At 42.1% G+C, this 13,266-nt stretch overlaps 1 protein-coding gene across 2 annotated transcripts in view; it reads left to right on the forward strand.

The window, feature by feature from the left end:
• CA5B (carbonic anhydrase 5B) overlaps positions 1-13,266 on the forward strand; it is a 64,227-nt gene that overhangs the window by 23,830 nt on the left and 27,131 nt on the right. For both annotated transcript variants that reach the window (XM_025372738.1, XM_025372737.1), the window contains exon 2: positions 7,051-7,244. In XM_025372738.1, coding sequence (XP_025228523.1) covers positions 7,103-7,244 — 142 coding nt within the window. In that variant the 5' untranslated portion in view covers positions 7,051-7,102. The remainder of the gene's footprint in view (positions 1-7,050; positions 7,245-13,266) is intronic.

The following is a 13,266-nucleotide window of genomic DNA, read 5'->3' on the forward strand; positions in this document are numbered from 1 at the left end:
TATTCCCCTCCCCCAGGGGACATCTGGCAATGTCTGTAGATATTTTTTTGTTGTAACAACTCTGGTATAGGGTGGAACTGGCATCTATTGGATACTAGCCAATAGCGATGCTGCTAAACACCCTACAATGCACATGACATTCCCCCACAACCAAGAGTCATCTGATCAAAACTGTCAATAGTGCCAAGACTGAGAAACCCTAACTTAGAGAAAGAACCCTTGCAGTAGCCCAGAAGTCTTGATCTGTCATCCATTACCCGTGAACCTCATCTCCTACTGCCTTCCTCCTGGTTCACTCTACTCCTGCCATATTGGCCTCCTTACTATCCCTTGAATATGCCAGACAGACGCCCACTTCAGGATCTTTGCCCAGGCAGTTCCCCACGCCTGAAATGTCCTTCCTTTAGATAGCCATGTCACTAATCCCCTACCTCCTCCAATCCTTTGCTCGAATTTTATCTTCTTAACGAGGCCTCCTGTGAGCAATACATTTAAAAATATAACACCCTCTCTCAATTGGCACTCCAAATTCATCTTACCCTGCTCCGCTTTTTACTGGACATATTCCAATTGTCTCTACAACTGACTTGTTTATTACATTTGTTGTTTATTACCTGTATCCCCTACTAAAATGTGAGCTCCACGAGGGTAAGAGCTTTGTTCTGTTCCCCAATGAACCTAGAACCATGTTTCATACTTCATAGATGTTCAATTGATATCTTAATGACAAAAAGAATAAAAGAGTGATGGATTGAATGAAGGATGGTTAAAGGAATCACCTCCTCCCTGACTTTCCTGGCTCCACTTGCTCCCATCCATCCTGTACTCCATCGTCAGAGTCATCAGAAACCATCACTGCTTTCTCCTGTACCCATGGAATAATATCCAAAAGCCTTCCAGTCTCTCGGAAGTTCATATTCCCCAAATTAATCTCAAATCCTCATCTAGCCCCACCTCCTACTGCATCCCCAGGGCATCTGCTTGGCCAGTGTGTTGACAAATATTAATAGCAGACTTGGAATGATGGGAAGTTCAGAAATACTCTTGGCTTTCTTTCAGAAAAACCGGTTTCAGGTTTGTGGGTTTTTGTTTTTGTTTTGTCTAAAGGAGAAAAAGAAAATCTTCAGAGTCAGGGTCCCCTGCAGTGAGATCAGCACCATTCTGGGGCACAGATAGAGATTCAGACTTTTGGACCACTACAAGCAATCTACCACTGAGTGTGGAGGAGAATGATCGAGAGGGTGAAGGTGAGGGTGAAGTCTGGCCCTCTGGAGCCTTCCTGCCCCGTAGCCCTAGAGAATCAGTCTGGATGTACAGGAGAAACTTCCTCTAGGCCAGGCGCCATTGGCCTCCAGCCTCGGTGTTGTGCAGACAGTGTGATTACAGAATGCAGGGCAGTCCTCAAGGCATGACCATGGCCCTGGCCGTCAGCCCCAGCTTGCCATGCCTCAGTGCTTTCCGGATGGCTCTCTGTGGAGCAGAGTCAAGGGTCATTTCCCAGACTTCTCTGAGTGCCATGCTAATAGGCCTCAGACCCCACCCCCACCCCCAACAACCTCTTGTGCAGGGCCCTGTGCCTTGGCCTGGTGTGTGTTCACTCATCTGTTTGTACCGCTCTCCTGGCTGGCGGCCATGCCCTTGGCCTCGTCTTATCACAACCTTCCCTTTGAAGGCAGAGCCCACACATCCTTTCTGTTGACTTTGCATTGTACTTGCCATCATCTTCCCCAAAATTACTATGTCTCATTCTAACTCTATTGTGAGCAAGGAAGGAGGCCTTTTCCACTTGTTTGCCCATATTCCCCTGACACTGGAATTGTTTATTGAGTAAACCTAAGGTTCTGCCCATTTTGACTCTAATTGTTTTCTTCGGCCTTGGGGCCTAATCATCCCCTTCCACCTCCTCATCATCGGGGAAGGTTCCCCTGTCCATCCCTCTGCGTTTGCCTCCTTGTTAAATTATCTCTCTCCTACGATACATTTTTCAGATGCCACCCTTTCCTGAAACTTAGAGCCCCTGGGCCATATATTCTCATTGCACTAAATCAAGGCTGTCATCGTGTCCAGCTTTGATTAAGAAATATTTGTTTATGGCCAGGCACGGTGGCTCATGCCTGTAATCCCAGCACTTTGGGGGGCCAAGGCGGGCAGATCACCTGAGGTCAGGAGTTTGAGACCAGCCTGGCCAACATGGTGAAACCCCGTCTCTACTAAAAATACAGAAATTAGCCGGGCATGGTGGCGGGGGCCTGTATTCCCAGCTACTCTGGAGGCTGAGGCAGGAGAATCGCTTGAAGCTGGGAGGTGGTGGTTGCAGTGAGCTGAGATCACGCCACTGCACTCCAGCCTGGGTGACAGAGTGAGATTCTGTCTCAAGTAAAAGAAAAGAAAAGAAGTATCTGTTTAATTATGCTAAGTAAAATAAGCCAGTGACAGAAGGACAAATGCTCTACCATCCCACTTATGTGAGGTACCTAGAATAGGCAAATAAATACACAGAGACATAAAGTAAAAGAGAGATTGCCAGGGGATAAGGGGTAGAGGAGAAGTTCTTCTTTAGTGAGTACATAGTTTATGTTGGGGATGATGAAAAAGTTTTGGGTGCAGATGGTGGTGATTGCACAACATTATGAATGTATTTAATGCCACTGAATTTGTACATTTACAGCTGGTTAAAATGATAACTATTATGTATGCTTTATCACAATTTTTAAAAAGGTAACAAAAAAGAAGTATTTGTTTAAATAGGTTTTCTTTGTAGATTGCAAGCTTGTGGGAATGGGGAAAGAGCATGATCTTTTCATCTTTATACAAGCACAGTGCTCGACATGAGATAATCGCTCACCATTGCTTCAGTTCAGGACTGGAAATCAATGGAAAGGAAGCACAGTTAACGCAAGGTTTCCCTATATCTTTTAGAAGGTTTTGAAATTTCATTTTAATGTCAAATCAGTTTTATCAGAGGGAATCCTGATTAGTTGCAATTGTTTGTGGATATTTATTGGCTTTAAAAGAAAACAAAAAATGATATTAAAAGTCATCCAAAATGACTATTTTCTTAGCTTTCTCCTTTTATGGGTAGCATTTTAACAAAATCAATTTGACTAATAATAACTTATATTATATAACACTTAGCAGCTTTTTCAGAGAGTTTTCATAGCTTGCACCATTTGAAGCCACAGAAAGCGTCAACTTCTTGTTCTTTTGTTTTGTTTAATTTTTTTTTTTTTTTTTTTTTTGAGACGGAGTCTCGCTCTGTCACCCAGGCTGGAGTGCAGTGGCACAATCTCAGCTCACTGCAGCCTACACCTCCCGGATTCAAGTGATTCTCCTGCCTCAGCCTCCTGAGTAGCTGGGACTACAGGCATGTGCCACCATGCCTGGCTAATCTTCTATTTTTCGTAGAGACAGGGTTTCTCCAGGTTGGCCAGGATGGTCTCGATCTCCTGACCTTATGATCCACCTGCCTTAGCCTCCCAAAGTGCTGGGATTACAGGCGTGAGCCACCGCACCCGGCTGAACTTCTTGTATAGTGTAACTGAGCAACTATTTTTCCTGCTCCTTGGGTTCTAGATTCTTGCATAAATTTAAGGGTGTACTTTAAGCATTAATCTTAACCATTTCAGTTCATATTACTGTAACCGCTCAAGGGATTCTTCCTACCTGCTGCACAAAGAAAGACCATGGCATTGCAACTGCTGCCTGGACAGAATCCATTTACCAAGACAGGGGAATTGCAATGGAGAAAGAGTAATTCACACAGAGCCCACTGTGTGGGAGACCGGAGTTTTATTATTACTCAAATCAGTCTCCACGAGCATCCAGGGATCAGAGTTTTTAAAGATAATTTCGTGGGTAAGGCCTTGAGAAGTGGGGAGGGCTGATTGCTCAGGTTGGAGATGGAATTATAGGGGGTCGAAGTGAGGTTGTCTTGCTGTCTTTTGTTCCTGGGTGGGATGGCAGAACTGATTGAGCCAGATTATGGGTCTGGGTGGTGTCAGCTGATCCATCAAGTGCAGGGTCTGCAAAATATCTCAAGCATTGATCTTAGGTTTTACAATAGTGATGTTATCCCAAGGAGCAATTTGGGGAGGTTCAAACTCTTGGAGCCAGAGGCTGCACAACCCCTAAACTGTAATTTCTAACCACTAGCTAAGTTGTTAGTCCTGCAAAGGCAGACTCGTCCCCAGGCAAGAAGGGGGTCTTTTTGGGAAAGGGCTGCTATCAATTTTGTTTCAGAGTCAAGCCATGAACTGAATTCCTTCCCAAAGTTAGTTCGGCCTACATCCAGGAATGAACAAGGATAGCTTAAAGGTTAGAAGCAAGATGGAGTTGATTAGGTCTGATTTTATTCACTGTCATAATTTCCTCAGTTATAATTTTGCAAAGGCGGTTTCAGCATTGTAGTAAAGAAAGAGTTTAAGTAGACACAAGGCCGGCCACACCATGTGGGAGATGGAATTAGTAGTGAAATAATCTCCGCCAAAGCTCATAGGTTAGGAGTTTTTCAAAGGCAGTTTAGGGGAATGGGTGGAGGTGGCTAGGCTTGCTGCTGATTGTTTGAGGAGGAGATGAAATCAGTGTCCTTTGATTTCAAAAATACAATGAGGGATAAATTGATAGGATGTCTGGGAATTTGCTTCAAAATAAGCTGGGGAGGAAAAATAGCAGGGGGGGTAGGAGAAGTATAAATAAAACTTGATTGGCCATGAACAGATGGTTGAAATGGAATATTAGGTACGTAGGTGGTTTTATTATAGTGTTCTTACTATGCTAGTATAAAATTGAAGTTTTCCGTAATAAAGTTTTTCTTTGTTAAGAAAAACAAAGCAGAGTGAGATTCTAAATTGAAGTTGCCAATGGCCTATTGTTCTTTTAAGTCTGCTCAGTTAATTCAGTTAAGGAAGTTATTTGAAAACAGGGTGCTAATGCGCGTCTTCTTTTTCTGGGGTATGGTGTCTCACCCCGAGAAGATTAATGACTGGAACACACACATGGAGTTAAGGAGAGGAAAGTTTAATAGGCAGAAGAAAGGAGAGAGGAGAGCAACTCTCTCTCTTGTGAGAGAGGCGTCCAAAAAAGGGACAAGTGGCGGACTGCAGCAGATTTTATAGGCAGGCGTGAGGAGGCGGTGTCTGATTTACATAGGGGCCACAGATTAGTTCCACCAGATGTGACATTTACATAGCATGTGGGAAGGCTGATCGTCCCACCCTAATCTTATTTTGCAAAGGGGCTTTCTACTTGGCCAGTGCCATCTTGTCTGCTCCTTACCGTACACTTAGCTGGCAAAGAGAAGATGGAGCCGCCATTTTGAAAGTGCCTAGTCCTAGGTAATATTTTTCTATTGGCACAACTGCCAGCATTCGCCTGTGCAAGCTTCCAGCTTGCTTGTCTATGTCTGCAGCTCAATTTTACAGGCTTCTCTTTGTTAGAAAAGAAAATGATTTGGGGGCTGCTTTTTATTAAAAGGAAAACCTTACTGAGGACTCCCGTACCCTCACTATCTGCCTAAGTAATTTCTTCTCAACTCCTATATCACTATTATTTAGCTCAAGGCACTATCAAGATAATCCCTTGAAAGTTTATTACCAGTCCATGTTTTAAATCCTGAGTCAAACATTTGCATCTCTTAAATAAGGTCCATTTTGACATACATACTCCCTTCAAAAATGTATATACACAAATACACACATAAAACTATAACCTGGCCAGATGCAGTAGCTCATACCTGTAATCCCAGCACTTTACGAGGCCCTTAAGCAGGAGGATTGCTTGAATCCAGGAGTTCGAGACCAACCCAGGTAATATAGTGAGACCCACCCCCCCATCTCTAAAAAAAATAAACAAAATTAACCAGGGATAGCCAGACGCAGTGGCTCACAGCTGTAATCCCAGCACTTTGGGAGGCTGAGGTTGGAGGATCACTTGAGGTCACGAGTTCAAGACCAGCCTGGCCATCATGGTGAAACCCTGTCTCTATGAAAAATACAAAAAAGAGCATCTGCACAGGCCGGAGGGAAAGAAAGGAGTTGGAAGAACTGAAGCCCACGTAGCTGGTGGGCAGGCAGGAGTGCAAATGGATGTGAGGCCGAGATCTTAGCAGGGCCAGAGCACATGGCCTTGCAGCCACACCACAGTCATGGTTGCACAAATGGTGTCCTGAACAGCTGTTTGAATGTGTCTCAAGTACTCAGACTAAACACTTCTAAATCGGTAGTGGAATGAATGTGTAACCAAGAAAAATTGATTTTTTTTTTCAGAATTTCAGAATGGAATAGGGATAGTTTTCAGGGAAAATGGATGAAGCAGTACTGTGGTGGGGAAAGTGTTCAAAGTTAATATTACCATAATTTCAGAACACCATAGTGAATACCTTGGAAAGCATCATCTTCTGAGACTTTGACTGTGACCATGTGAAAGGTGGAGAGAGAATTCACGATTAACTTTGTCTGTTTTCCCATGTTCAAGGGCCATTGTGTTACACCAAAAATTGGCAAAGAGTCATAGATTATATTTAAGCTCAGATTTCAAAACTGCCCATGACTATTTTGGCAGGATTTGTCATGGGTTTTGTTTTGTTTTGTTTTGTTTTTGTAAGCAATCTAGATACAGATGTTTGTTTTTAGTCAGACAGCCTGGAGGGAGCTTTAATGTTGGGGTTCTTCGTACATGTAAATACCATAATAATTAATTGGGATTTCCTGGAGCAATGTTTTGTTTTTTTTTTAATTTTAAGAAACTGTACTGTAAACAGTTTTTTCATTCTTGTGGCTAAAGAGAAGCTTTTCTCTGGACTTCTAATATTTGCCAACCCTGAGGGAAACGCAAAGCATGTGAGTCAGGCCTCAGGACCCTCCCTGCCCTCCACTGAGGGGACCAATGAGTTTGAGGAACAAGAGTGGATAAACCGTTAACTCTCATCTGCCCTCCCTCCCTCCACTTCAGGGTGTGTACTCCTAGTCTGAATATTGTCCTACTTAGAGGTTTCTCCATGATCTTAAGTCTCTGTTGTTCATAGCCTTCCCTCCTCTGCCCTCATCCCTCTAGGTTATTAGGTTCCTGCAACTTAACTGGGAACTGATCAAGATTTCAAGCTAAGATGGTGGTGATGAACAGCCTAAGGGTCATTCTTCAAGCATCTCCAGGCAAATTGTTGTGGAGAAAGTTCCAGATTCCGAGATTCATGCCAACGAGGCCCTGCAGCCTCTATACTTGTACTTACAAAACCCGGAACCGAGCCTGTGAGTACACTACTTCCTTAAAGAGAACAAAAAGGGCTCCAGCCTGAGTGACAGCGCGAAATCTCATCTCTTAGAAAAAAAGAAAAGAGGGAGCAAGTGTGCAAGAGCAAAAATACTTGTCTTTATAATAATCACACATGTTAAACATTTGCAGCTATGCTGTCTTTGGCTTTTCAGTGTAGGATTATATGCCTTATGAACTGTGAGAATAGCTGTTTCTCTATTGATTCATGAAAGTAAATGTAGAATGTTCTTTCTTGACTAATTTTAGCATGTTAAAATGATGTCATGCAGAAACTGGACAAGAGACAGATCCCAGTTTTTAATATTTTGGAACCCGTTGTTTATTATTTCTTGGTAGCAATTGTCTTTTTTTTTTTTTTTTTCTTTTAAACAAAGGTTGATCCACAAACCACAAATTATTTCTGGGAACCTTACGTTTCTGGAAGTTGCATGTAAATGTTTGTAAGCAGTTTACTAGCTTCAACGTTCTGGAATATTCTGTCCTGAGTTAGGAATTACAAAGTTAATTCTAGCTGTTCAGTTTGCAAGTGTGTGCTCTGCTGTAAGGATGGAAGATTGAGTGAGGCAGGAAATGGTCTTCCTCACACCTCTCTCATCTCGTTCCCCTTCTGGAAATACAAGGCATTGTCCATGTCCGGATGTAGCAGGGATTCTCCACTGCGGCGTGATGGACATTGAGGATGGATCATTGTGTGTTGTGGGAGGTTGTCCTGTGTCCTGGAGGGTCTTTACAGCATTCCTGGCCTCTGCCTACTAGTTGCTAGTAGCACCCTCATGAAGCTATAACAACCAAAACTGTCTGCAGATTGCCAAACATGCTCTGCGTTACTGCCCTGGAGAGGGCAGTTGAGAGGATGGGAAAGGATAATGTGTGTATTTGTGGACAGATAACTTTGAGTTAATGGAGATACGAAATGGCTAAGTATTATCATTAAGGAGGAATTTTTCATGTTTTCCGTTACTTAAAAAACACAGGCACAGAGTTTTCAAATGTTAGGTTGCACTGAGGTCTAGGTTTCTCCATATGGGGTCTCCACTTTGACCCCATATGCACATAATAAAAAGACTGGGTAAGAATGGAATGCTTGTAAATTAGTAGTGCTAATCTAGCTACATCCAAGGGCTTGAAACTGCTCCACAAATATATTTTCACTGTAAGTTTATTTTGTTTCCTTCAACATTGACTGTGTTCTTTTTCAAATAAACGGGCCAGAGGCATAATAAATTTCTGGTTGCTAGGTGTGGTTTCCTACAAATATGCCACATCCTACTGAGACTGGCTTATTCTGAACACTGGCACTTTGTGTTCTAGGGTTTATATTGCAAAGTATTAGTAGTTTTGCTGTTTTTTTTTTTTTTTTTGACAGTTGAAATTAAACATCCAAATCCGGTATGCTTATGTAGTTAGGATAGTTTGCTGCTTTTAATGCTGACAAAAAAAACAAACAGTAGTGGCTTTGGGAGGGGCAGCTTACTTAGTGAATTTCCCACAACAGATGACATGTTCTTGTTTCTAAGTTACTAGGAAAAACAGGGGACAGTCACCATTTGATTTTGTTTGTAGCATATTACACTGTTCCAACCTGTTTGCCCCAAGAATAATATTGTGGTCTTTGCTGCTCTGGGCCTTTGAGCAGGTCCTATTTCTATGTTCTGTACCCTCATCTGCTCAATTGTAAAGACAGTTCTCATTGTTTCTCACAGCTCGGTACCCCAACAGTAGGCCAGTATACACTTGTGACCAAGAATGACCCCAGATTCTTGAGGGTTTGAAAAGATAACATGTGTTGATGAAAAAAGCCAAACTCTAAAATATTTGAAGAGGTTCATTCTGAGCCAAATATGAGTGACCGTGGCCCATGATACAGCCTCAAGAGGTCCTGAGAACACATGCCCAAGGTGGTTGGGTTACAGCATGGGGGAGACAGAAGTTACAGGCAAGACATAAATCAATACCTGTAAGGTATACATTGTGAGGGCAAAACTCTGATTTTTTTTATCTTGCCCAAATTCCTATCTAAGGGGTCTGGGGAGTCATGCCCCACAAATCACAAATTGTTACCAGATGGGTTTTATTTAACCCATATATCGTGATTTACTTTCCAACCTGACTTTGGCGTAACATTACAAGACAAAGAAGAAAATCGAAATATTTTACCCCAAAACATGTTTCTTTGCCATATTTTGAAATTGCCCTGCAAAGCTGTTCTTTGTGGGGGGGAAATTGTATCTGTAAAGAATCTCTATTAACATAGCTAGATCTTTTTTTTCCAGACCCTCCCAATCCTAAAGAGATTAACTAAGATCTGAATAGGAAATATTTCTCATCTATTGTCTCTAAGGGCAGCCACTATAAGACTTCAAAAGAACTTTGGTCTCCACATCTTTTTCTTAACCCGAACCATTCCCTTTCTACCAATCCCAGGTCTTTAGACAAATTCAACCAATTGTCAACCAGAAAATGTTTAAATTTACCTATAGCCTAGAAGCCCCCCCAACCCCCACCCCAGCTTTGAACTGTCCCGCCTTTCTGGACCAAACCAGTGTATTTCTTAAATGTATTTGATTGATGTCTCATGCCTCTCTAAAATGTATAAAAACAAGCTGTACCCTGAGCACCTTGGGCACATGTTCTCAGGTCCATGTGGGAGCTGTGTCACGGGCCACAGTCACCCATATTTGGCCCAGAATAAATCTCTTCAAATATTTACAGAGTTTGACTCTTTTCGTCAACACTTGGTTTGGCCTGGAAAGGTAGGACATCTCTAAGCAGGGGCTTACAGGTCATAAGTAAGTGGATTCAAAGATTTTCTGTTGGCTGGGCGCGGTGGCTCACGCCTGTAATCCCAGCACTTTGGGAGGCCGAGGCGGGCAGATCACAAGGTCAGGAGATCGAGACCACGGTGGAACCCCGTCTCTACTAAAAATACAAAAAATTAGCTGGGCACAGTGGCGGGTGCCTGTAGTCCCAGCTACTCAGGAGGCTGAGGCAGGAGAATGGCGTGAACCCGGGAGGCGGGGCTTGCAGTGAGCCGAGATTGCGCCACTGCACTCCAGCCTAGGCGACAAAAAAACAAAGATTTTCTGTTTGGCTGTTTGGCAGTTGGTTGAAAAAGTTAAGCTTTGCCTAAAGAGTTGAAGTCAACTGAAAGAAATGCTTCAGTTAAGATAAGGGGGATTGTAGAAGCCAAGGTTCTTGTTATGTAGATGAAGCCTCCCATTAGCAGGTTTAGAGAGATTAAATGGTGAAACATCTCTTATGGGACCTTAAAAGGTGTCAGATCTTTCCTGGATCAGGAAAAGACCTGGAAAGGGACAGGGGCTCTCTACAGAATGCACATTTATCCCACAAGGGATGGCTTTGCAGGGCTATTTCAAAATGTGTCAAAGAAATATATTTTGGGATAAGGCTGGGTGCAGTGACTCACGCCTGTAATCCCAGCACTTTGGGATACTTTGATTTCTTTCAGAGCCTTCTATCTGTCATGTGATGCTATACCAGGGTCAGGTTGGAGGTAGGTATTTTATTGCTACAAAGATTCTATGTCAGTCTTATGATCTCTATTTGAGTGTTAATGCTGGTCAGTTGTGCCTAAACTCTAAAGGGAGGGAGTATAATGAGGCATGCCCAACCTCTCTTTCCCTCTTGGCCTGAACTAGTTCTTCAGGTTTCTTTGGGATCCCCCTGGCCAGGGTAGGGGGGATCCATTCAGTCCATTGGGGAGCTTAGAATTTCATTTCTGGTTTGCATGTGCAAAGTCCTTAGCTAGTGCTGTCACATAGTGAGGACTCAGTGTTGGGAACTACTTCTAGTACTACAATTGTTATCATCATCATAGGCTCAGTGCCTGTCTCAGATGTTTAAATCTGACCCTTTTAAGAGGAGGCAAAGCAGAATAAGGAGTGAATGGAAGTAGGAGGTTGTGGCAAATTCGGAAAGCAGCATTTGAGGTCAGCCCTGTGCTCTGTGCTCATCATATCTTTGCTCCCAAGGCTCTCCACAGATAATCTTTAGCTGTCAACTCAGATTGCTGTTTGCTGTTATCTCAGGTAGCAGACAGTAACTGTTGATAGTCCTAATTTTGGAGACTTGTAATATAATAAGATAAAGATAAAAGCCTATACCTCTTATCCAATGTGGAAATAAAATCAGTTTCCCTTAGGTATCATCTGGTGAAATTTAGTCTAATGGTCACATAAAAAGATTTAGGCATGAGATCTTAGACCATAGGAAAGTGCATTTAATAATTCTTAATTGAATGAAATATAAAGAATATCAGGTAGAATGGAAATGATACTGATTTGTTATTCCAATGATTCTTAATATTCATGATCTCCTTACTTGTAGAAGAAAGAGAAACCTGTTAGGATAATAGGGACTAAAGAAGCCAGCACTGTATAAAATGTAGCCACTAACCCAATGTGGGTATTTACATGTAAATTTAAATTCATTAAAATTTTATAGCTACCTATGCCTAGATGTTAATATACTGGACATTTCTATCATGAGAGAAAGTTCTATTTGACAGCAGTAATCTATATCATAACTGTACTGTGTTTGAAAATTATTCTATTATTTCTCCAATTAATTTTGAAGAATACAATAAAGCCTGGAGAGTAATAAAAAGCTTCTTTTGCAGTGTTTTCACAAAGAATTCTGAAATATAGACTCAGGATGCCCCTAGATTGTCTTTATTAACATGCAAGTAACCTTGAGAAAAAAATGAGCTGATTAAGAGCCACTTAGAATTGCATTAATGGCCTCAGGGTTATCTTCAGCTGCCTGAGACTGACAAATAGCCCTGGAACTGACCATCAGGAAATGTGAGCTTTAGTCTCCTGTGCTGATAACTGCACAGGGAGGTATCCTGTGGCTAATGGACTCGGCATCCAAGTGCCTTTTATAGCCCTGATGATGCTCTAACAAGGTAATTTGTGATTCTGCGATCATCCTCAACCAAGTCATATGGAGGGTCCCAGTGTATACACCCATCACTGTATTAAGGCCAAGGCCTACATGGGTCGTCTTCAGCAACATGAGGAAGTAGACATCCCTCATAAAAAGGGCAGTACATAGCAAGGAACCAGATAAAAAGTACATGAGGGTATAAGGCAATGCTTTCTGGTAGATAAATAAAGTAAACCACAAATATGAGCCATATAGGTCATTCCATATTTTCTAATAGGCCAGGTACAGTGGCTCATGCCTGTAAGCCCAGGACTTTGGGAGGCCAAGGGGGGAGGATCGCTTGAGGCCAGGAGTTTGAGACCTGCCTGGGCAGCATAGCAACACCCCATCTCTTCAATAAAATAAAATAAAAATATGAGTTATTCTATATTTTGTAATAACCGCATCTTAAAAAGTACAAGTAAACAGGTCAAATTAATTTGACTAATATATTTTATTTAACCCAATATATCTAAAATATTATCACTTTAACATGAAATGAATATAAGAATTATAAATGAAATTTTAATATTTATTTTGTACTGAGCCTTCGAAGTTCCTGGTATTGTACATTTATATAGTACATCTCAATTTAGGCTAGCACACAGGGACAGTGCTACCATATTGGGGAGCTTAGGAACAGAGATAATAGGTGTTGAGGAGTAAGAACAGATGAAAGATGCTTTATTTAGGGTGGGAGTGTCAGAGAAGGGGCTTGAACTGACCTTGAAAACCTAGTAGAATTTTAAGGAACAAACGAATAACAGATAGATACGATTAGGTGAACCTAAGAGGTGTTCAGGGTAAACCAGCTTGCCTGGTAGAGAGATGGTGGCTGTGAGGTAATGGGTAGAGAGCCTTGGTATCAATTTGTTTGGTTTTCTGTATCAGTAAAATAAGCATTTAATACCTCTTCTGTGCCTTGTACCAAGTGAAGCCCTGGAGACTAGAAAAAGTGGAGTACACAGACCTCATGGGCTTGGAGTTGACACAGACCCTTTGGGCAGATAAAGCAAACACAGATTACGTGAGGAATGGTTGGGTGCTAAA

Source organism: Theropithecus gelada, chromosome X (genome assembly GCF_003255815.1).
Source record: "Theropithecus gelada isolate Dixy chromosome X, Tgel_1.0, whole genome shotgun sequence".
Classification (NCBI taxonomy): domain Eukaryota; kingdom Metazoa; phylum Chordata; class Mammalia; order Primates; family Cercopithecidae; genus Theropithecus; species Theropithecus gelada.